We start from the raw sequence: 23,016 nt of genomic DNA on the forward strand, positions 1-23,016 counted from the left end.
TAATGGATTTTTTCACCAATGGTAAATAAGCAGTATTTTGTGTATCGAATACTAGAGATCTGGTGCATGAATTTGTGCATGGGTGGGGTCTCTTGAGGTGGCCTGTAAGATCGGGACCCAGCTCATTCCTCCAGCCTTGCAGCCCTGCCTGGCACCCTACTGTGGCCTGGCACCACCCCTCACCTGCTCCACCATCCCACCTGCAGGATGTGTTTCTGAAAATAGTTGTATCATAGGGCTTTAACATTTACCATAGACTTTGATACCTCTCTTGTTTAGTACTGAGGCAGTCTGTCTGACAGAATCTGACAAACTCAGTGGGCCTATGTTCACTTCAACATGTTTATTGGTGAATTGAGTCGTGGATTCCGAACTTCTTTCATTTTGTTTGGCTTTCTTTGTTTGATTCAGAAGGCTTACTAAATTTTTAACAAATTGTAAAGTTCTTGGCAAGTAGGTATTGTGGAAAGCCATAATGTAAAATTCTATTGATAAATTTTGTTAGGGTAGAATTACAAATGGTTAGTGACTCTTAAAGTTTTCCATTGAAGGCCTTACTTGCCCAAGTAGCAGAATTATCTGTCCATGTCTATAGAATTTTATCTGCACTGTTTGCTTTCTCTTTTTGCACTGGAACATTCAAATAACAGACTCAGTCACTCTACAGCTTTTTACCTTGGATTTTTGTAAGATTTGAAGTGGTGCAGCAATGCCATTTTAAATTCCTTTTGAAATAAAAATAGCATTTTTGTGACATTTGTTATATGATTTGAGAACCATTCCTTACTACTTTTTTTTGTGGTTATATGAAGTTTTTATATAGTAAAACCTCATTAACTCGGATGCTCCTAATTGTATAATTTTGGCTATTCATCATAAATGTAAAAATTGGAAAAAAGTTTACAGTTCTGTAAAATAGATTCTAAAATATCTGTATGGAAATAATTGTTTTAAAATATCACACACACACTTTGTACTACATAAGGAACTAAACTAGAACTTTTTACTGATGTAGACTGGTCTTTACTCCATAAATGCTGAATCAATAACATTTGTTGTATGTCATAAGGGATCTTCTATGGGGGTAGGAAAATCTGCTTATTTGTTTAGCTGATGTGATTTAACCTTATCTTCCTAGCAAAAGCAGTTGCTATTTATTATAAAAACTGCTCTGGTCATTCCCTCTTCCATCCCATTCATTAAACATAAAGAATTATAGAGACTTTATATAATAAAATTGTTATTGAATAATAAGATTTGAGTTTAATGAAACTTAGTAGAGAATTTAAAAGGAACAAAATTTTAGGTGGCGAGCAAGACCTTTAATTAGTCTCCGTTTTAGAGATAGGAACAAAAGACAAAGACCCTTTTCTTTCTCTCCCTACCATTGTAGGTGTATAGCATATTCTGACCCAGAGGTTTAAATCATGAGGATTTGTCTTATATAGAGGGACAAGGGGAGACTTGTCATGCCTTTGGAAAAGGTGGATAATAGAGATGTAAGGTCTTGGTCTATAGACCTTCTAAAGTCTGGGATAATAGAGATGTAAATCAGTGTAGGAAATAGCACCACCTACATACATGCAAAGGTACATATTTACACGCCGCTCACAGGATTGCCTGGCACAAGGGAGACAGTTTCTTTAAAAAACATAATCTGAGATTTAATACCTTATTTTGTTTGCTGGGCTATTGTCTTACAGCACATAATTCTATTGGGGCTTTGTTTGATTGAACATTCAACTTTCAAATGCATCTTTAGGAAAATTCTTAATATGAAAATTCCTAAATTTTATGAAAACATGGTACTTTAGATAAAGTATGGATTTGTTTTCCTCCAATTTTTTTTTTCCTGTTGTACCAATTCATATACCTTATTTAGCAATTTTAACATTTTTGTATTCCTGAAGTCTTAACTCTTTGTCTTTTCAGAATCTTTAGAAGAACAAGATGTTTTGGGTAACACTGCAGAGCAGATAGAGGACAAAGTAACAGACACAGAGCAAACAAATGAAGTGATTGAAAAAGCATCTGGTACAGAGGAACCAGAAGAAAAGCAAGAGGAGACTGAGAAGGAGGAAACCTCAGCGAATGAAGCCAAATCAATAGTTTCCAAAGCTGATTCTGTTCCTGATTCTATTTCTGATGCTATTCCTGATTCTATTCCTAATCCTGAATTAAGTGGAGAATCATTGATGACGTAGTAAATGCTTCCACATGCCTTCAATTGGATAGCTGTAGTTTGTTGATATCAGTTATTGCTTTTTAGGCGGTGCTTTTTTTCTCTCTCTAAGGATATGCTTGATATCATTTGAATTCAGATTGCTTAGCTATTTCAATTTGTCAAAATTGTATCTATTAGGTATTAAAACTACAAGCAAGTGATATCAGTAAAGTAAAATATTTTTGAATGTACAAAGACCCACACTGGCTTTTAGATTTTTTTTTTTTTTTTGCATTCTAAAAGTAAACAAACATGATAGCATTCTTGTTTTTTATATGTGTGACCTGTAAATAATATCCATTTTTGACATAGGAAGAACTTTGGTTAGAAATAAGTTCTAACTGTTTGTTTTAAGGAATGAAACTCAAGATTTTTAATAGTTCATCATTAAAAATGGATAGAAGTTTTACTCTCAAGATATTTGCCAGGGGCAGGGAAATGTCTATTTAGGCATTTACATTAAGCACTATAAAAGTTCTAACTATATAGGCATTGATAGGAATTCTCAGTAAGAATGCAATTGAATAGTCAAGTGCAGTGTTTCTTTTTTGATGTCTCTTATTTTGCAGCTGGGCCAAAGGCACATAATATTATAATTAGCTTATGTTTACATAGCATAGGAAATATTTCTGCACTTGACTGTAACGAGTTCTGAGCATTATTTATACTTGTAAAATAATGATATTATAAGTGCATTTTGTGCTCTTGTGTGTATTTTGTTAAGGAAAATAAAGATGATCTGGCAGTAGTTTCTTTTTGTTAAATATCTAGACTTCTTTAGACAGAATCTAGGTGGATGACTTAGCTACCTGAAAAAATCTTAGCAGGAAGAGCTCACAATACAACTCTGTAGCTACTGCTGAGGGCAATTTATGATGCTTTTATTGAGACTTGTTACCTTCTGAATGCACGGAACTAGTGACCTTTAGAGGTTCTAATCAGAGATTAGGTTTTTCTGATTCAGGAAAACTATAGGCCATTTGTAATTTATAATTTTGAGAAATACATAAGTTCTATGAGAATAGGCAGTTCATTGGACTTAATATGTGTTTCAAAGATTAACTGAGAAAAATTTTGATCCAGAATAGTAACACTGTAGTTAATCTTTTCTGTCTTTCACCTCTCTTCTCCATTATTAAAAAAAATTAAATCAAGTTATGACAAAAGGAGAAATGTATAGGAATGGTGTGTATAGCAAATATTTCTAAGTTGTACATAGCTTATTAAAATTTTAATAAAATGACATTTGTTATTTAAAATTCATGTTTATGATTTAATAACATATCAGATAGGTATTTTTAAGAAACTCAATCTGTTAATAGTCTGAAGCATCATGGTTTAGTGATCCAATTTTTTGAGATTACAGAAATAGGCTTAAATTTTGCCTCTGCAGTCTTAGTATGAGGATGATTAAACACAATTTATGTAATGTTCCTACCTCAATGCCTGATAATAGATATCAAGTAAATATCATTTTATGTTATTGATATCCTTATGAAATAGGAAAGGGCCATAAATTCTTCCTCTTGCAGATAAAGAAATGAAAAAACAATATGAACATGTAATTCAGCTGCTCAGAATCAAGCCAATGTTTTCTGCATCAACTTTTACCTATGATATACATATATACAAATATATAAAGGAGATAGGAACCTAAGGTTACAGAATCTAAACTCTATGGAAGTTTTTTGGATGAGTTTAATCAGGCTTTAGTAACACCTTGCTGATTCTTCCTGCTACAAAATATTCAAATTCTGATGTACATTGCTTGAAACTACCCCAGAGAAATATAATTTAGTCATAGAATCAAGCAAATATTATGATTAATATATTCAAAAGAAATATGGAAAGTTAAAAGTGTATTAGTAATATTAATGTTAGAGGTAACATGCTATAATCAGTATCCTTTAAAATAGAAAAGTTTATTCTGATATTGTAATAAACAGTTAATGGTTGAAAGAGTGATGACACTGCCTATTTCTGATTATTAAGGCTAGTATAAATGAGGAAAAGCAAACAACTAAGTGCTATTAGCTACAGTGACCTTAACTTCCCTATTTACATGCTTAACAGGTCATCTAAACTTTTCTCACCATGCCTTCAGCATACTCTACAAACATGGTGTGGCTCCTCTCCATCCCTCCAGTGTTATGCTGTGCCCTCAGCAGCTGCTTTCAATTCTTTGGCCAGGCTGAGCCCATTCCTGCTTTAGGTCTCAGCTTAGATATTCCCTCAGAGAGATGCCATCCCAAACTCATTAAAGTGGTCTGTGCTTTTTACTCTTACATATGTCACTTTGTCTACTATTTCAAATAAGTATTTTGCTTACTAGTTTACTGTCTATCTTCAACATAAAATCTGTGTGTGAAAGGCTCTTGTTGACTTATTTACTACTGCATCTCCAGGACCTGGTGCCTGACACACATTTATTATGTGAATGAGTAATTCGTTGCTAAATGCAGTGAAAACTGTCCTTATTTTGCTGCTTCGCAGTGTGGACGTTGCTGAGCACTGTCCTCTGTCTGAAGCACTTCTTTTTCTTCTGGTTCTGAGTGCTCACACTGTTCTCTTATTTCTCGGGCCCTCCTTCTCTCAGTGTCCTTTGTAGGCTTCCTTTAATGTTGCTATTCCATAGCTTCTATCTAGTGCCAGCATTTCTTCAACCCATATGTCCTTTCTCCAGAGGCTCTCACCAACCTCCATGGATTAGATTACCATCTGTTGCTCAGATTCTCAGACCTCCAGCCTTGATCTGTTTCCTTCACTTCAAAGTACCATATTCACCTGCTTGCTGGAATGTCTCTCACTATCAGCATACCAAAAAATGAACACTATTTTCTCCTTCAAAACTTTCAAACCACCTGTGTTTCTCATCTTCTCAAATAGAGCCATTATTCAAGCCAGGAACTTGAGTCTAATTCCTTTCCCCTTTGTCCTATATCTTCACTGTCAGTTTCTGTCTCCTAAACATCTTCCAGGTAATATTCTCAATTTCTCTGCCTATTAACAATACATTAATAATAAGCATTAGCATTCTAACTCTGTGCCTGGCAACATGCTGTTTATGAGTATTGTTTTATTTGTTCTTTGGCAATAACCCCTGTGAAGATTTTTTTATCTCTGGATTATAGAAGAGAAAACAGAAACAGCAAGTTGGTAAGTGGAAAACAGATTTGAATGCAGGCAACTAACTGCAGAAGTTTTCCTATTAATTACTGTTGTACTGCCTTCTAATTCATCATCTCAAAACTGTCTCTTAACTGATTTTCTTGTCTCCAGTCTTGCCTTGCTATCCTGTGCACTGGAGTTTTCAAAATTAGAAATTGAATCATCCCACCACACCACTGCTTACACACTTCAATGATTCCTCTCTGGTCTTGGGAAGAGGTCTGAATTTACCGATACGGCCTACAGAGCCTGTGTAATTCTGCCAATTACCTCTAGCATTTCTTACCACGGACACTGCCACTGTCCCCCCTCTCCCCTCCACATACACATTTTTAATTTTGCTACATTAATATTTTCTGTGGTGGGCATATGCAGAGTGTTTCTAATCCCCTAACCTCCTTGTGTTCTTCCTCTGCCTGCAGTATTTCCCCACTCACATAGTCACAGGCACCAAGGACACTCAATAAATAGTTGTTGACTTGAAAAAGTTGCAGTTAAAACTCAAGTTTAGAAATTTTGCTAGCTGTTAAGTTATGCCTTTTATTTTTGAAATGGATCTTTCTCATTTATACATTGGACACAATATTGTTATGGAGAATATAACTAAATCAGAGCTATAGCTGTGTGTGTGTGTGTGTGTGTGTGTGTGTGTGTGTGTGTGTGATGAGAGGTTTATTTAATTCATTTAATACTGTATGCTAAGTGTTAGAAAAGCTAAGTGACTTATAAAAGGTCATAGGAATAAATAGCATGTCAACTAAGCCAAAACTCAGATCTCTTAATGCAAGATGTTTTATATTGAAACAACAATTTTACACTGTCAATATTTGTGTTAGTGTTTAAGATTTAAAATGTAACATGTTTACTTCTATTTCCAGTTGACGGCTACTTTTTTTTAAAAAAAATTTTCTTCTTGTAATATTATTTTACAATATTACTTTCCAATATCACCTGTTGAATTGTGTGCAAATCAGCTAGACAACAGGTCAAAGAATGGCGATAACGTCTGGAATTATGGAAAGATTGTGAAATAATTGTGGAGAACAGAGCTGCTTTAGAAAATTGGAAGAAAATGCAGTGTTATTATCTAGGATAACTTTAATTCATCGCAAAAATTATATGCGATTTAGATATAGTTTATGAGCTATAAAGGGCTATTAAAAATAATATGTAAAGATGAAGCAAAACATGGTTGTGAATCGGTGGTCTGCTAAATTACAGTTTGTAATTTGACTTGTTTCAAAAACATTTCATCTGAATGTATAAATTCTACCTGGTTAATAAGTTAATATATCCAGGCTCTGAATTTAGGTAATAAATATAAAAATACAGAAAAGTACTTTATTAGAATATAAACAAGAATAAAAATTAAACAAGAACCGGATTAAAGCATTAAATTGTATCAGTCTATAAACTATTGTCTCAGCTGAATTTCTTTCCTCCTCAGAAGTTAATCTACATTTTATACTTTAATACTATTTAAAAATGCCTTTTTAGAAATTGTTGCATTTACTGATAGTAGGTGGCCCCCAACTGCCCTTTATCAGTTTGCCTTTGTGTGAAACTTAGATGCCATTTTTCATTTTATTTTAATCAATTTTTTATTGATTTCAGAAAGGAAGGGAGAGGGGAGAGAGAGTCGAAACATCAATGAGAGGGAATCATTGATCGGCTGCCTCCTGCACACCCCCTACTGGGGATCAAGCCCACAACACAGGCATGTGCCCTTGACTGGAATCGAACCCGGGACCCTTCATTCTGCAGGCCGGTGCTCTATCCACTGAGCCAAACTAGCTAGGCCCATTTTTCATTCTTTCTCCTCCAGAGGTCCTGTTGTATGTGGATTAATTTATGCTACTCATGGGCTTTAGGAGAAAAAAAAACACTATTTACATACATAGTTCTATCTTAGTTGATATTTTTTTAAAACCTAGATTTTTCTGCTTTATGTATTTTTCTCTAGATTTAAAAAATGTGTATACCTTCCTTTTTTTTCTTTGGCAGCAAACTTGGTAGAAGTTGGAAGCACTCTGAGAAGATTAAAAAGTGTTCTCAAAAATCTCCGTCATAAATTAGCTTTTTTAAAGTTCTTATTCCAGGATTATATGAGAATAATCCAAATTTTCAGCTGCCAAAGACTTTTACCAGATCCCTGGCACTTGATTTAGGAAAACTGGGGAAAATAATTTACTTTTGTGAAAATAAATATTTCTATCATAGTCTGATTTTGAAGGGTGAAGAAAGTGTGGAATTAAATGAACATTTTTTGGATACCTACTCTTAGTCAGGCACTGTGCTCTGGGTACTTAAGTACATTCTCTTACAGTTCTCAAAACCACCATGTGAGGAGTTGGAATTCTGTTCAAGCAGGGGATTACATTAATTTCCCAAGACTTCTTAATTTATGGATGTTGTAAATGGAATTGGAACCTAGGATTGTCAAGTCCTTGTCTTTTTCACTCCCAATGAGTTCTCTCCTTTGGTAGCTGAAAGACATAGACTAATGCTCTTTTAGGTTCTCATATTTTTGTGATAACTCAAGTGTTACTTCATCGGCCGTCTTCTCTTAGCCTAACACTTGTCAGACTCTCCAGTCATAACCCTCCCCTTGAAATTCTTTCATAATATGATGGCAGAGCCATATCTGTTTTTGTTCATCATTACATTCCTATTGTCTGGCATCTAGAAGACACACTAAGTTGTCTGTTGAGTAGATAGTACGCATGCAAGTGCACACATTGAATGGGAAATACTGCTGTCGTTTAGTTAAGATTTTAGAGTTTGGGGAGTTTTGCAAATATCCTACTAGTTCAATTATTCAGTAGGGAAGAGCCAGATAACTTTTAGCTTGTAATTGAGGCAAATTCCAATGGACTCCTTTGTCTTTCCTCTTAATATTGATCCATCACCTGCATTGTTGTTGGAGCTTTCTAAAACATAAATTAAAAATGTTAAAGCTCATTTGAGGATGGCAGACTCCTTAGGTGGTTTGTAAGGATGCCTTTCAGAATGTGAATTACTTTTCCAGACTTCTCTTCCACTATTCTCCCTTATGCTCTGATCACAGATGAATATTCCATCCTTCTGAGAGATACTCAGCACTGATCTCATATGATACTATCCTTGTTAAACTCTCCTCTCTTTAAGGCCTAGCTTTGTCTGTAACCTGAGGGATATCTTTCTCAGCTTTCCCAAGCAGTTCCTTGCTTTTTGTTCCCCTTGCACTTGATACACTATATGTAACTTGTAGTGTCCTGACTCTTGTTATTGTCAGCCTCCCTTATTTGACTGTAAACACTGAAGACAGGCTATGTTTTTCAATTTTTACTTTCTCTTGCTCTCCTCAAACAAAACACAAATTAAAACAAAATATTAGCCTGGCATGGTGTCTGCTACATGCATGTTGAGAGTGGATTTGTATAAATAGAACTGACCTAGTCAGCACTAACTAGTGATTGTGTGCTTCTATCTGAAACTCCTACACATAAAGTAATTGGGACTAGAAAGTGAGGACTAGCTCAAGATAGGAGAGTATGGAAACTGTCAGCACATTGAGGGTAGGGAGGAATCATTTGTTTTTGTATTCTTAGTGCCTGACATAGATGTTCAATAACTGAATATATTGAATGGGAGATGACCTAAGAGCCAATATATTAGGGTGAGATTACAGTGTAGGAACTCTTTCCTAATTCACATGAAGCCATCATTTGGGTAAGGTTTCTAAATCATATATAAAATAAATTGAGTTTAACAAATTCCTCCTTTTGTTTGTTTTGTCACCCAAGGATATTTTTTTCCATTGCTTTTTAGAGAGAGGAAGGGAGAGGGGAGGAGGTGAGAGAGAGAGAGGGGGAAAAAGTGATGTGAGAGAGACAAGTCAGTTGATTGCCTCTTGCCGTCTCCTCAACAGAGACTGGGGATGGGACTGCTACCCCGGTGAGTGCCCTTGACCAGAATCAAAACCATGACCCTTTGGTGCACAGGTTGGTGCTCTAACCACTGTGCAACTGATCAGGGCCACGCCCCCGTTCTCGAAGATTCCTACATTCCCCATTCCTTGAACCTAATGTGACCTATGGAATGAGGTATTTAAAAAATATTTTTTTCTTATTTATTAGCTCATATCTGATCCATTAATGTTATAGCTGGTGTTAAGTTAGGAATTTTCTGGATAAAGTTGCTTTTTTGACACTACCTGATGGAGTCTGGATACACACACACACACATACACACACACATGTGTGTGTGTGTATGTGTGTGTGTGTGTATCCAGACATATATATGTGTGCATAAATTTTACATACACATACACCACGTGTGTGTGTGTGTGCATGTGTGTGTTTGTATGTAAAATTTAAGAATATTTTCACTTTCAGTATATAGGCCATAAGAATTCAGACCTTAAAGTTGAGTACTTGCTATAAAAAAACCATTAAAAGGCAATGTGGCCAAGACCGGTTTGGCTCAATGGATAGAGCGTCGGCTTGGGGACTGAAAGGTCCCAGGTTCGATTCCAGTCAAGGGCATGTACCTTGGTTGCGGGCATATCCCCAGTAGGGGGTGTGCAAGAGGCAGCTGATCGATGACTCTCTCTCTCATCGATGTTTCTAACTCTCTATCTCTCTCCCTTCCTCTCTGTACAAAATCAATAAAATATGTTTAAAAAAAGATAAAAAAATAAAAGGCAATGTGTACTGTACATGGCATGCATAATTAAAACTTGCATTAGTAAGGTATATTTTATGACTTATAACCACCTAGTTTAATCATTATTTTTGTCTAAAAATGAAACAAATGCCCAGCTGGTGTTGCTCAGTGGTTGAGCATTAACCTTTGAACCAGGAGGTCACAATTTGATTCCCAGTCAGGGCACGTGCCCAGGTTGCGGGCTTGATCCCAGGTAGGGGGATGCAGGAGGCAGCCAGTCAATGGTTCTCTCTCATCGTTGATGTTTCTATCTCTCACCCTCTCCCTCTCTCAAATTAATATATATATTTAAATAAAATAAAAATGAAAAGCAACTGTGCCTTACTGTCTATAGCAAGGATTCTATAGGCTCTGCCTGCCTGCCAAGAGTTGACCCATTTTATGAAGTTACAGTGGTTTGCTTTTTAAAAAGTTTTTTTCTAGGAATAAAAAAGAATAAAATTTTGGAAAACATATTCTCAATTATGAAGTGTTCACACAGCCAAAGGATACATGAATTTTCGGAATAGGATACTGTGAATTCTATAAAATAAACTGAGTACAGTCTGAAATAAAATTGATATGCTCGAAACATGTTTTGGGTAGACATTGTAGATTGTTTTCAGCACTTTTTTTTTTTTCCTTTTAGCTTTTGAAGCCCTGGATTCTTTTTGCATGTTTCTGTGATGTTTCTTCTTTCCAATAAGATGATCTCCTGTAGCTGGGCTTAATGAAATTATTCTTTATTTAATTACAATCCCCACCATTGCTGAAGAGTGGGGATTTTCCCTTTTCTGCTGTCCATCCTCCCTCTCCCCCCACCCCACCGCACTCTGCCACCTCCCACCCCCACCGGCAGCAGCGGCTCAGGTTTTAGTAGATTCTGATAAGACCAATTTACCCATCCAGCAAACAATTGTAAGCAATACTTTGCAGCAAGCCTGACTGTCCAGCCCTCCTTTTAGGTCAGGATGGCACCAGACTACTAAATTGGGAGTCAGGACAGCGGTGCTGTGTTCTTGGAGTTGGGAGAGCAGAGGTGGGAAGCAGACGACTTGCCTTCTAATCAAGTGGCTGAATTTGAGGCCGCCGCTTTCCAGGTGACTAGCAAGAGGCATGGCCATGGCTGACACTTCTGTTTTTATCAGTGCCTCCAATGCACATGTAAACAATTCAATTTGTGCATTATAGGCTTTATGGTCTCTAAAGAGTGATTTATGTCCTTATTTCTGCATTATTGTCCACGAGGCACTGCCCTCTGTCATAGGGCCGGTGCTATCTAATTTTTTAGACCTTCATCTTCATTAATGCAGCAGTGTTAGCTGGTGATCATTGTGCTAGACCTCATTGATAAGCTACGACAGTGTGAGATTCATAGTGCTGACATCTAACCTTGCCACTGGCTTCCTGACCCTTCCGCTTCCGCAACATAGGTTCATTAAAAACACACACTCACACACACACACACACACACAAAAAAAAAACACACACACAAAAAAACAACCACCCCAAGGTAGAACTCCATCTATTTTTCACAAACATTGTGGGCAGTTTAAAGGTTGGTCGGAATCAAATATTGTGCTTTCAAATTTGATAATGTATGAGTACAGAAGGATGACCTTTGGTACATAGTGATACATCAACATGACACGAGCAGTAAACGCAGCAATTACCTCTACTACATTGCAATGGTGCTTTACTTTTCATCTTCAGAGCCATGGTTGCAGAAACAAAAATGCATTTAAGTTCTTACTATGAAATTTTAAAAATTAAGTAACTTTATAGTCATAATTTATACACTTACATGTGTGTTTTAAAACAGAGTGAAATCGCCTGACCTGTGTGGCTCAGTGATTGAGCATGACCTATGAACCAGGAGGTCACCGTTTGATCCTGGTCACGGTGCAGGCTGGAGTTTCTGGCTCGATCCCCAGGAGGGTGGCAGTGCAGGAGGCCGCCAATCGATGATCCTCATTATTAATGTTTCTATCTCTCTCTCTTCCTTTCTCTCTGAAATCAATTTGAAAAATAAAATACATTGAAATCTGTGTCCAGTGGTCGTGTAAAGAAATATTTAGTGATGACAAGGAGGACCTTTGTGTTGTGGCAACTCACAACTACCTATAACTTCTGCTACTCTCTATGGGATTGCTGCACCAGTGTTTTAATTTATACATTCATTTCTCCTTTAATGAGTACCTTCTATGTACCAGGCCCTGGGGATAAAACATAACTGAGACATGGGGACTACTCTCAGGGAGCTCACAGGTTACTAGGCACATTTAGCCTCACAGTTAAATTCTACCTTGAGAAATCCTAAAATGAAAAAGCAGTAAGTAGACATAGGAAGTGCAAAGTGAAATGTCAGGAGAGCAGATTTGCATTTTGACTCTGCCACTTTCCAGCAGTCTGACCTTGTAGGAAAGTGACATGACCTTTCTGAACTTTAATTTCCTGGATATTAAAAAAAAAAAAATCTGTAGTATACGGAGCTGCTGTGAAAAGTAAATAACAGGAAAAATTTAGGCCAAGTCCAGAAAGGAAAACTTCCTTTTATATTTTTCATCCTTCCTTTATCTCCATCTCCATCTCTCAGTAGGTTAGCTTATCATTTCTCTGGGATAGACGTTTACTAAGGGAGTCAGGGAGTCTAAGCGCCATTGGGAATTTCCTGCAGAATCTGTATGTGTGCCTGCACATTTTTCCAGAAAGAATACGTAGCTCTCTTCTACTTTCCAAGGGGGACCATGAGTCAGTAGAGCAGGAATGCTGTAGCTCTGTTCTAGGATAATGGCTATCAAAGATTGCATTACTGTAATATTTGGTTTAATGATGTAAAAATAAATCACCTGAATCATACATATCTTTTCTTTGGGTATAAAAGAATCTTTCAAATCATCCCCAAGGCCAGGAACTACATGGCCAGGAGTTACAAAGCAGCAATGTCATACTAGTGGCAAAATTAGTATAAAAAATGAAACTACAGTTCAGTATGTGGGTCTTGCATAGTGTTTTTTTTTAAAATATATTAATTTTGTTAATTATCCCCTGAGTGTGTGTGTGTGTGTGTGTTTTAATTGATTTTAAGAGAGAGGAAGGGAGAGGGAGAGAGCACATGCGAGAAACATTGAAGAAACATCGATCCCACACATGAATTAGAAGCATGATTAGTTGCCACCACATGTGCCCCAACCAGGTCCCCCCAACCTGAGTATGTGTCCTGACCTCAACTCGAACCCACAACTCAGAAGTGCACAGGACAGTGCTCCAACCCATTGAGACACACTGGCCAGAGCAAGTCTTAACACATTTTTAGACAACCGATAGCTTCAGCAATGATCACTTTAGACATGAGAATTGCTTAAAACTTGTCAGGTTTTAGTGAAGTTGGATTTTAAAAATAAAATTGTAAGGAATCACAAAATCTGTTACTGAATTTTGATATTATCAATATTGTTCCTTCATCATCCCCAGCTTGTTCTTTAATTGTCCCTGCTACCTCTCCACCCCAAATTAACCTCCTGCTCATGCAATAATGTCATAAAGTTAGTTTGTTTTGCCAACACCTGGCTATTTTTCTCATTTGGTTTTTAATACAAGAATCCTAAAACACAACTTTAAGAGAAAAATTTGAAAAGCTATTTCACTGTATTCTTGTCACTGTAATGAATTGACTGTTTTCTCTTAGGTTTTCTTCTAGTTGTTATTCCTTTTAGCTCATCTGCTTTATAAATTGATAGGAACACAGCTGTATACTTAAACCAAATCGTGTCTGAAGAAGGTACTCTGTGTGGGATCCATCCTACTTGCCTCTTGCAGCTTCTCTCGCCTGAACTATGATCAGACTCTTGAGTCAATTACTATCCACTCTCCACCTGAAGCCCTGGGCATGGTCACTGGGAGAGGTTTGAACTGGTAGCTGTTTACAGACCACGGAGCAGCTGTCACGTGGTGATGCGCTTCCCCCCCCCTGCCCCTCCCACACACACCCATTGCTACTCAGGCAAATGGACGCTGAGGACTTGGATACCTGTTCTCACTCCTTTCCCAAGTATCTCCTTCAGAATGTGTCCTTCAGAATATACCTTGAGTTTGAGTTTGTATAACTTGCTTTTTAGGTCTAAACCTGTTGCATGGTAAAATGAGGTTCATCACATGGATTATTTATGATAGTAAAAAAATAATAAATAAAATAGATGACCTAAATGTTCAGGAATAATGCATTTAAGTATTTTTAATAATGTGAGAAAGTGTTCATGACTTAATATTAAGAGAAACGTAGATATATGGTTACACAGTATATATGTCTGGTCTCATGGATACACATGTGTATGTGTGTGTGTGTGTCTATATAAAGAGCCTGGGAAGAAATACAACAAATTTGCCCTTCATCCCTCCCACCCCCCCTTCCCTCCCAGTCCTCCCGACCACGGAGCAGAGCGCGGCTCCTAGAGCGGCGCTTCTCCCTCCCTCAGGGGCCCACGCAGCCGCCCACGGAAGTGCAGGCACCTGCGAGGCCTCACAGTCACCCCACGAGTGGTTCTTGGCGCCTGGCCTTTGGCGGAGAGATGAACGAGGCGCACCCTTGTCCACATAACGGGCGCAGAGAAAGAAACTCTCCGGAGGGGTAAGGCCCCCAGCCCGGCAGTAGGCACTCGTGTTGTTTGTTTGTTGTTGTTGTTCTCTGATTTTTATTTTTTTTTTTTCTGTTTTATTATCCTCCCCCCCCCCCCAGTTACTATTAAATATTAGGTTAGTTTCAGGTGCTCAGCATAGAGGTTACATATTTATATAACCTACTGAGTGACACCCCTGACATCATCCATAGTTATTACAGTATTATAGACTACATTCCCTATGCTGTACTGCACATCCCCCAGGCTGTTTTACCACTTCCAATGAGTACTTCCTAATCCCTCCCCCTTTTTCCTCAGGTGTTTGTGGGCGGAGAGCCTTTGAGGGAGAAAGGTGGCAGCCCTGGAGACATCCCGGTGTGCAGGTCGTGTGGGAGCCTGGAGATGAAGCTGGAGAGGTAAGCAAGGGGGTCCCGCAGGGCTTCCTCTGCGGAATAAGAAATTTAAACAATGTCCTGAATAGCCGAGGTGATATTTAATCAGGACATATCAGCTCTGATTTGCTACTTAAAATACAACCGTCAGCCCCCGGGGCTGGAGGAGGAAAAATACCTAAAGGCTGCTGCCCTGGGGCGACAGAATGGAAGGAGGAGCCTGACATCATGCGTTTGTTTAGTCGTTAACGGTCTTGTCTCTTCTGCTAAGAGGTAACTTCCATGAGCGGAGGACTGTGTCTATTTAGTGAATTTCTCTTGCCCAACACTTGGAAGAGTACGGGGCACACAGGAGGCACAGAACAAATGTTTGTGGGATGGATGAATCCCTTTGCCATTGGTAGGACTCCCTGACTGAGTAGTGGATGAAGGTGGGAAGACCAATCACTGAAGGTTGGAAGAACAAACAGTGACATCCTGTGCCATGGGTGTTTCCTGGGCTGACCACAGACAAGATGCCGAGGGGCAGACGTCCAGAACAGGCTCCAACTTCCCATGTAGTCAAGGGCGGGCCCAGGCCCAGAACCTGCTAACAAGGACCAGTTCTAGGTTTCGTCCCATCAACAAAAATGTCAGTTTCCTTTCTGCACACTCGCATGACTGACTGCCTTTGAGAACATGCTCTTTTGTTATACTGTGAATATTGCCATCCACATACATAGACTCTGTGATTAGTTGTTTGTTTACCTTCACACATAGTGCAGAATTGAGTACCTTCAGACCTTCCTTATTTCTTTTGTTGAATATTTCCCCACAAGAGAGTGCTAATCAAATATTACATCTTATAGGTTTTATTACATATTGCCCCATTGCTTTCCAAAAAGTTAATCATGACAACATCACTTTATGCAACAATTACAAATTGAGTTTCTGCTGGTGTAGGGCACTGAGCTTGTGCTCCATGGCACGAGAAGAGCAAAATAGATACAGACCCTGCCTCCGTGTGTCTTTCAGTCCAGTACAAGAGGCTGGCATTCATCAGATCACCACACACTTGCATGGGTCACAAAAATACCTAACAAAGACAGGAATGTGCAGGTTACAGTTTTATATTCTGAAAAAGCAGGTGAGTAACGCACCCCCACTCTATAGGAGACCTCACTCTCTCTGGATGCCAGAGAAGGTCTTCCCTAGGGAAGAATCTTAGAGCTGAGAACTCAGGTCAATCAGAGCAAAACCTCTCTGTCATCCTACTCTCACATTCAGTCTATCAGAAAGTCCTGCCAACTACACCTTCTAACCACATGTCCTAAGTCCCTTTACCTCCACTACTGCTGCTGTGGACCAGGCCACCACAGCAGCCTCCTCACTGACCTCCCGTTTTCATTCTCGCTCTACACTCTCTCCTCCAATAGCAGGAGGATTCTTCCACAATGGGTCATTTCACTCCATTGCTCAAAACCCTCTCAGGCTTCTCAGTCACGTGTAAATTAAATCCGTAAATTAAATCCGGGTCATTGTCTGCAAGGCTGTACATGTTCTGCCCCTGGCTATCCCTCTGCTCTCACCTTCTGCCACTCCTTCCTTTGCCCTCCCCACTCAGGTCACATTGGATTCCTGGCGGGGCCTCACACAATCCTTGAGCATTCCCTCCTCAACATGCTTGCACTTGCTGTGTTCTCTGCTTATCTGTGTGGTTCATTCACTCACTTCAGGGCCCTGCCCAGGCGTTACCTCTCCGGAGCGAGCTCCTTTGGGTATTCTTGCAACAGTGTCTTCTATCACAACTCCTTTTCCCTGCTTTATTTATTTTCATAGAAATTCAACTTCTGACATTATTATTTTCAATTATTTACTTGTTCAATTATTTTTTTTCCTGTTTTCCCCATGAAAATAGGAATTTAACTTTATTCAATGCTGCCCCTAGCACTTAAATAGTATCTGCCACATAATTGGTGCTCTGTAAATATTTGTTGAATGATTAAATCATGAATGAAGGAATGAATGAACAAATGAGCCAAATAAGCAAGGGGGAGGGGGTAGATGTTCCAAATAGAGGGGACTGAGTGTGCATAGGGCCTGTGGCCACTGGGGTTTTCGCAGCTAAAAACAGGCCCGTGGGGCTGGGGCACAGACAAGGAGTGTTTAGTGTTAAAGAGGAAGGAAACCATGGCCTACATGTTGCACTAGAGCTAAAGGCCATGACACCAAACCTAGAGTTAATTACCTGACCTATGGTTGTTTCAACCTTTCCCAGAAATGTAATCTTAACGAACCAGTCTGGAATTTTCTGGTCAAGCACCAGTAAGGCAATCTGTCATGTGGACCCTCTGGCTCTCACCCCTGCCCCCAATCTGCAGGACAACATTTCTTGCCATTATCTTCCCCTCCAAAGGAGAGTCCTGGCCTAACAGGAATTTTTTCCTTTGTGTGTAACACTCCCTTGCCCCGCCCTTCTTCCTGTAAAAGCCTTCATATTATTTATTTTCATATATTATCTCACACCTTCTTACAATTATTTTATTTCTGTTTTACGTATGAAGGATCAGAAACTTAGAGAAGTCAGAAAACTTGGCCAAAGAACTAGTTAGTACATGGTGAAGAGGAAATTTAAGTGTGGCTAGCTCAAAATATTAAGTTGTCTTCTTCATTGGTAATTAAAACAACCAAAGTAACTAAATAATTATTTATTAATGTAATAATACTCAGCATTAATTAATATTATTGCTGAGTTAAGTACCTGCTTATTCTTTATTTATTTTTTATTTATTTTTGATTATTTAACTTCTTTATTGATTAAGGTATCACATATTTGTCCTCAACCCCCCATACCAATCCCCCACCCCTCCCCACTCATGCCCCCAACCCCTATTGTCCTTGACCACTGGTGAGGCTAAAACCTTCCATTTTGTATAATTCCTCAGAGGCCCTTTTATTTGCTAGATGGGAAGCTGCCCTCATGAATTATTTAATAAAGCCAAAGATTTTTTTAAAGAAATACAACAAAATGTAAATATATTTGGATTATAGAATATGATCTATAGTCTATAATTTTTATAAATCCCTTATATTTTCCAAATCAAATATCAAGGATTTATACTACTTTTAGCAAAGCTAATTTTTAAAGGAAAAATTAAAAATCCAGAATAATGACTTAAAAAAATCACTGTGTTCTAAGTTCAGTTAATAGTTCAGATATTACCAAATTCAAAACATTTTCATATGTGCAGAGTCTTGAAAAAAAGTTGACTTAAGTTCAAATTTAAAATGAAGAGAAAAAAAAGTGAGTATCTGAGCAGTAAAAATATAAGACCTTTTTTTTATCTTGGAATAAAGAAGAAAGATGAACGGTTTATGAATGATAGGTACTTAAAAATTAGGAAGAAATCTGAGAAGCTTAAATTTATTTATTGCAGTTTGAAGTGCTCACAGCTTGTAGAGTGGTATAAAAGCCGCCCACATTTACATCTTTTCTCCATCTTCTTTTATAAGCATATATATAGGCGTACACAGCCCATTAACTTCTCTAATCAAAAAGAATGAATCAGATGTTTTGTCTTATAATAAATAGTTGCTTTGGTATACACAATATATCATCATAGTCTTAGTATATTTCTTTGGAAATCTTACAACTAAGTTCATACTGAGATTGCTTCTTATGGATGTTCCAATAATTCCCTAAATCTGGGTTCTGATAAACATTTAGAAATCATCATAGCGCAGTATGCAGTAATTCATTTTAGTGCATTTTGGTCCACCATTGTCTTGTGACCAATTTATGTATACCAGTATCTAGGGATACTCTGATACACTGAAGAAAGAATACTGTATTGCTTACTGGCCCCCTATTGGGGAAGTCATAATGTTACCAGAAAGGGGGCCTGGCCCTTGGTGGGTCTGTCTAGGACCAAACAGTAGAGTGTGGGTTCTTGACTTTGTGCAGGAAAAATTTCTCAGCATGAGTCCAGGTGACTATGAGGAAACATTTATTAAAGCCGGGGACAGTAAAACAAGAAAGGGCTTAGCATAGACAAAGCAACAGGAGAGCCTCGGCTGGGCTACCTAGCTCTCTGGGAAGAGAGAAAAGGAGGTCTTGGGACCAGGTTCAGGCGACTAGCCTGCATGCTGCTGCCCACTGCTCCCCAAGTTGCAAGCCTCATGGAGTCCTGTAGGGGAGATGTGGGGGGAGAGGTGGAGAAATTAGAGGAAAAAGGGAATAGTGGGGAGAGCATGGGCTAGGTCCTTTGTCTTGAGGCTTTATCAAAGTCTTGATTGAAGGTAGAAGGCCAGAATCTCAGGGGAGGTCTCAGGGAGGGTGTCAGCAGAATATTAATTAGCCCTCGAAGTGCGCTTCTTTAGGCCATGCTCCTCACTGATTGGTCAGTGTCAGGGCAGGGGGTCGTCAGTCATTGCATCTGGTCCTGGTGTTGCCCACCTGGTTTTGCTGCTTTTCTGGATCTGGAGCTGAAATACAACCGAGGCCTGGATGTTATCTAGGGAGGTGACCTTCTGGATCTCTGCAAATTGCTCTGCCAGTTTGTTTAGCTATCTGTCCCAGGTTCCCTGTTCCACTTGTCCTGGCTTGCAGGACAGAATAATTGACAGAATAAATACTCACCCTGCTGTAAGACATCTCATATACACAATATCATTTGATCCTTAGAAGAATTCTTTGAAATGGGTAATTTTCATCTCCGTCCTGTAGTTAAGGAATCTGAAGTTTATACAAATTCCTTAACTCACCTAAGGTCACACAGCGAGTAAGTGGCAAAGGGAGGATGTGAACCTAGGTTGACCCATACATGTTTCACTGTATCCCACCACCTCCTGTCTTATTCATTTATTAAAATTGGTTAGCAACACTGTCTTTAACTTGTATCCTGTGAATGATTAAAATATCCTGTAAAAATGTTCCATAGCAACATTTTTGTTTAAATATTCTGGAGACTATCTTGAAGAACCCCTTTAGTAAGATGACCACTCTTTAGGTTGCACTAATTTTGTGAAACACTATTAGAGATGTTAACTGTCCTATATAATAAAAGGGTAATATGCAAATTGACCCTAACAGCAGAATGGTTGCTATGAAGCACACTGACCATCAGGGGGCAGATGCTCAATTCAGGAGCTGCCCCTGGTGGTCAGTGCTCTTCCACAGGGGGTGCACTGCTCAGCCAGAAGCCAACTCATGCTGGCCAGTGCAGCAGTGGTGGTGGGAGCCTCTCCCGCCTCTGAGGCAGTGTTAAGGATGTCTGATTGATGGCTTAGGCCTGTTCCCTGGGCTGGGGGGACCCCCCCCCTCCCCCCCCAGTGCATACATTTTTGTTCACCAGGCCTCTAGTTATTTTAGAAGCTGAAAAAAGAATATTGTAATGCTTGCTTGCTTCTCCTCCACTTGGTAGGGTGCAGTGTGCATTCACTCCACTTTCACTGCTGGCTGTGTTTTTTGGGGTAGCATGCAGAGTTGAGTTGATTTGTGACAACAGCAGAAAAGATGATTATAAGTTGTTCTGTATATAAATTATACTTCTGTTCTTGATACTAAGTGAATTTGTAAAACCAGCATCTAAATTCTTTGATTCTGTGCCATTTAAAAATTAGTCTTTCCAGCCCAGCCTGTGTAGCTCAGTGGTTGAGCATTGACCTATGAACCAGGAAGTCATGGTTCAATTCCTGGTAAGGGCACATTTCTGGCTTTTGGGCTCGATCCCCAGTGGGAGGCATGAAGGAAGCCAATCAATGATTCTTTCTCATCATTGATGTTTCTATCTCTTTCCCTTTCTCTTCCTTTCTGAAATAAGTAAAAAATATATAAAAAATTAGTCTTTCCAATGAGATTTTCAGTGAAAGCACTGAAAAAATAACACATTTATTGTCTATCAAAATGTTTTTCTGAGCACATGTTAAATGTTGGTTTGGTTTATGCAAAGGATGTAGACTTCTTTGTGGACTGTACATTCCCTGGGGGACTAACTTAACTGTGACTTAGGTATTGCCAGCTCTCCACTCTGAACAGCACTTGGCAAACAGTTCGGTTTCAGTGTGTGTTTATTGAATTGCATTGTTTCTTAGCAGGACACTGTGCCCTTGATACTGATGCTTATCTTCTCTGAAATTTGGGATTCTGGAATGGAATGAAGAAACCTCCATTTTGGTTTTCCTTGTGTTTCTAGGTCTTCTATTGAAGTCAGGAAGGGAAAGGTATGGCCGTCCCCATCTTGATGGTTTTTACCTAGACATTCAGGCACTGATGAGCAGCTGCCTTTCTCTACTTAACCTTTGCTTAGAGGCCCTGGCACCACAAAGGATCCAGTATTAGTCAGCCGCCTTGTCTGGCCCCTCTGGCCTTCCTTCCTTTGTGATCATCCTGTGTGCACTCAGCACTTGCATACCAGTGCTTGGCATGTCTTCCTATAGATACTGGGGTGGGTACCAACTATTCCCTTAGTTCTTATGGCTTTTATGAATAGTTTTCATGACTCCTGTTTATTGTATGTAATTCATGCATTGTGATGGTGTTATTCTGAAAGAGTATGCTTTTTATATAAACTTCTACCAACACATTTTGCTGTCAAACATTATTGCCAGATCTTTGGTAAGGCAGGTAAGGAAGTAGTTTGGGGCTGTGTGATCAGGCCCTCCCAGGAGAGTGAAGAGAAAGTGGGCTAGCCTATTGCTTACAGTCACTTCAACGGTTCTTTACTCAAATATCAACTTGCTTTCCCTGACCTAACAACACCCTCCTTAAAATACCGCTTTCCTGCTTTTCTCCTACATGAAAATTGTCTACAATTTCTCTATTATCACTAACGTTCAATAGTAGTGCTATTACCATCTAACATCTTTGTTTATTATACCCTTTCCCCTAGGAGAAAGCAATCCATGTTCCCAGGAATTTCTGAATGTTTTGCTTTTTGCTCTATTCCCATTACGTAGCAGTTGGTAGGGTATCAGTAAATATTTGAGTTCTCTAGAATAACCCGTAAGCTTCAGAACATAAGTAAATAGACTAAAATTTCCTGGGACTTTTGCAAGAGACATGGACAAGATGGTTTATGTCCAAAAGGAGATTCTCCTTTCAGTTACTCCTTTCCAGAGACTCGAGTCCAAATTGTTTTGACTTAAGAGATCTGCTCTCCAGTGCCTTGGATACCACTATAAACAAATCTTTTTTAGGTCAGTAAAACATTTAATCAAGCAGACTAGGTAATGATGTGCATGAGAATCTGAGGGTGAACTGTGCCATAAGGCAAACGTTAACTGGATTTTAGAGGAAAAAAAGATTTGTGAAAAATTCCTTTTCATATTACTTTGGATGCAGTATAAGCATTTGACCTATGTAGCCTAAATAAGTAACTGAAATTTTTTTTTGCACAACCATCAACCACCCCCTCCCCCTCACCTCTACCTCAGCCCTATTGATGAGGTAAAGCCAAGTTTATTGTCCAAATGGTGGAATATCCAAGCCATTTACTTTTTCCTCATTCATTTTCTGTTTCTAGACTTTTGGCTATTTCTCTGTTTGTTACTCTTTCCCATCTGGGATGAGAATATAAAAAGATGCAATGAAGGTAGTTAGTGTGATAACTTATGTTAAAAAGTTTTGTGAGGAGAAAAGAACAATTATTGCCTAAAAGGAAACTTGGATTGTACCTCCATGTATTTTATTAGCACACATAATTAATAGTAATATTAATGCATTGAAATTATATTTTTATCGATAGTACACCTATATTTCACACAGATGCAAGAGCAATACACATGTAGTAACTAATGTGATTTCTTTACTAGCCATTTTGAAAAGTTGAGGAGGGGCTATTTTAAAGTAGATGTACTGGTGTATGTAAATGTAAACACCTCTGGGTGCGATGGTAACATCTTTTAAGTAATTGAAAGCTCAGCATGAAAATTGTGTCCAGACTTAAGAACA

At 38.7% G+C, this 23,016-nt stretch overlaps 1 protein-coding gene across 6 annotated transcripts in view; it reads left to right on the forward strand.

The window, feature by feature from the left end:
• LNPK (lunapark, ER junction formation factor) overlaps positions 1-3,483 on the forward strand; it is a 62,773-nt gene extending 59,290 nt beyond the window's left edge. For 3 of the 6 annotated variants that reach the window (XR_006740559.1, XR_004984871.2, XM_036421137.2), the window contains one exon: positions 1,933-1,988. Coding sequence is in view for 4 of the 6 variants with exons in the window: in XM_036421137.2 (XP_036277030.1) it covers positions 1,933-1,941 (9 nt within the window). In the remaining 2 variants the exon portion in view is untranslated. Of the gene's footprint in view, positions 1-1,932 lie in introns of all 6 variants that reach the window. The other 3 variants (XM_036421134.2, XM_036421136.2, XM_036421138.2) reach the window with 1 other exon arrangement.
• The last annotated feature ends 19,533 nt before the right edge of the window (positions 3,484-23,016 follow it).

The sequence above is a fragment of the Pipistrellus kuhlii genome, unplaced genomic scaffold (genome assembly GCF_014108245.1).
Source record: "Pipistrellus kuhlii isolate mPipKuh1 unplaced genomic scaffold, mPipKuh1.p scaffold_m20_p_7, whole genome shotgun sequence".
NCBI classification, from domain to species: Eukaryota; Metazoa; Chordata; class Mammalia; order Chiroptera; family Vespertilionidae; genus Pipistrellus; species Pipistrellus kuhlii.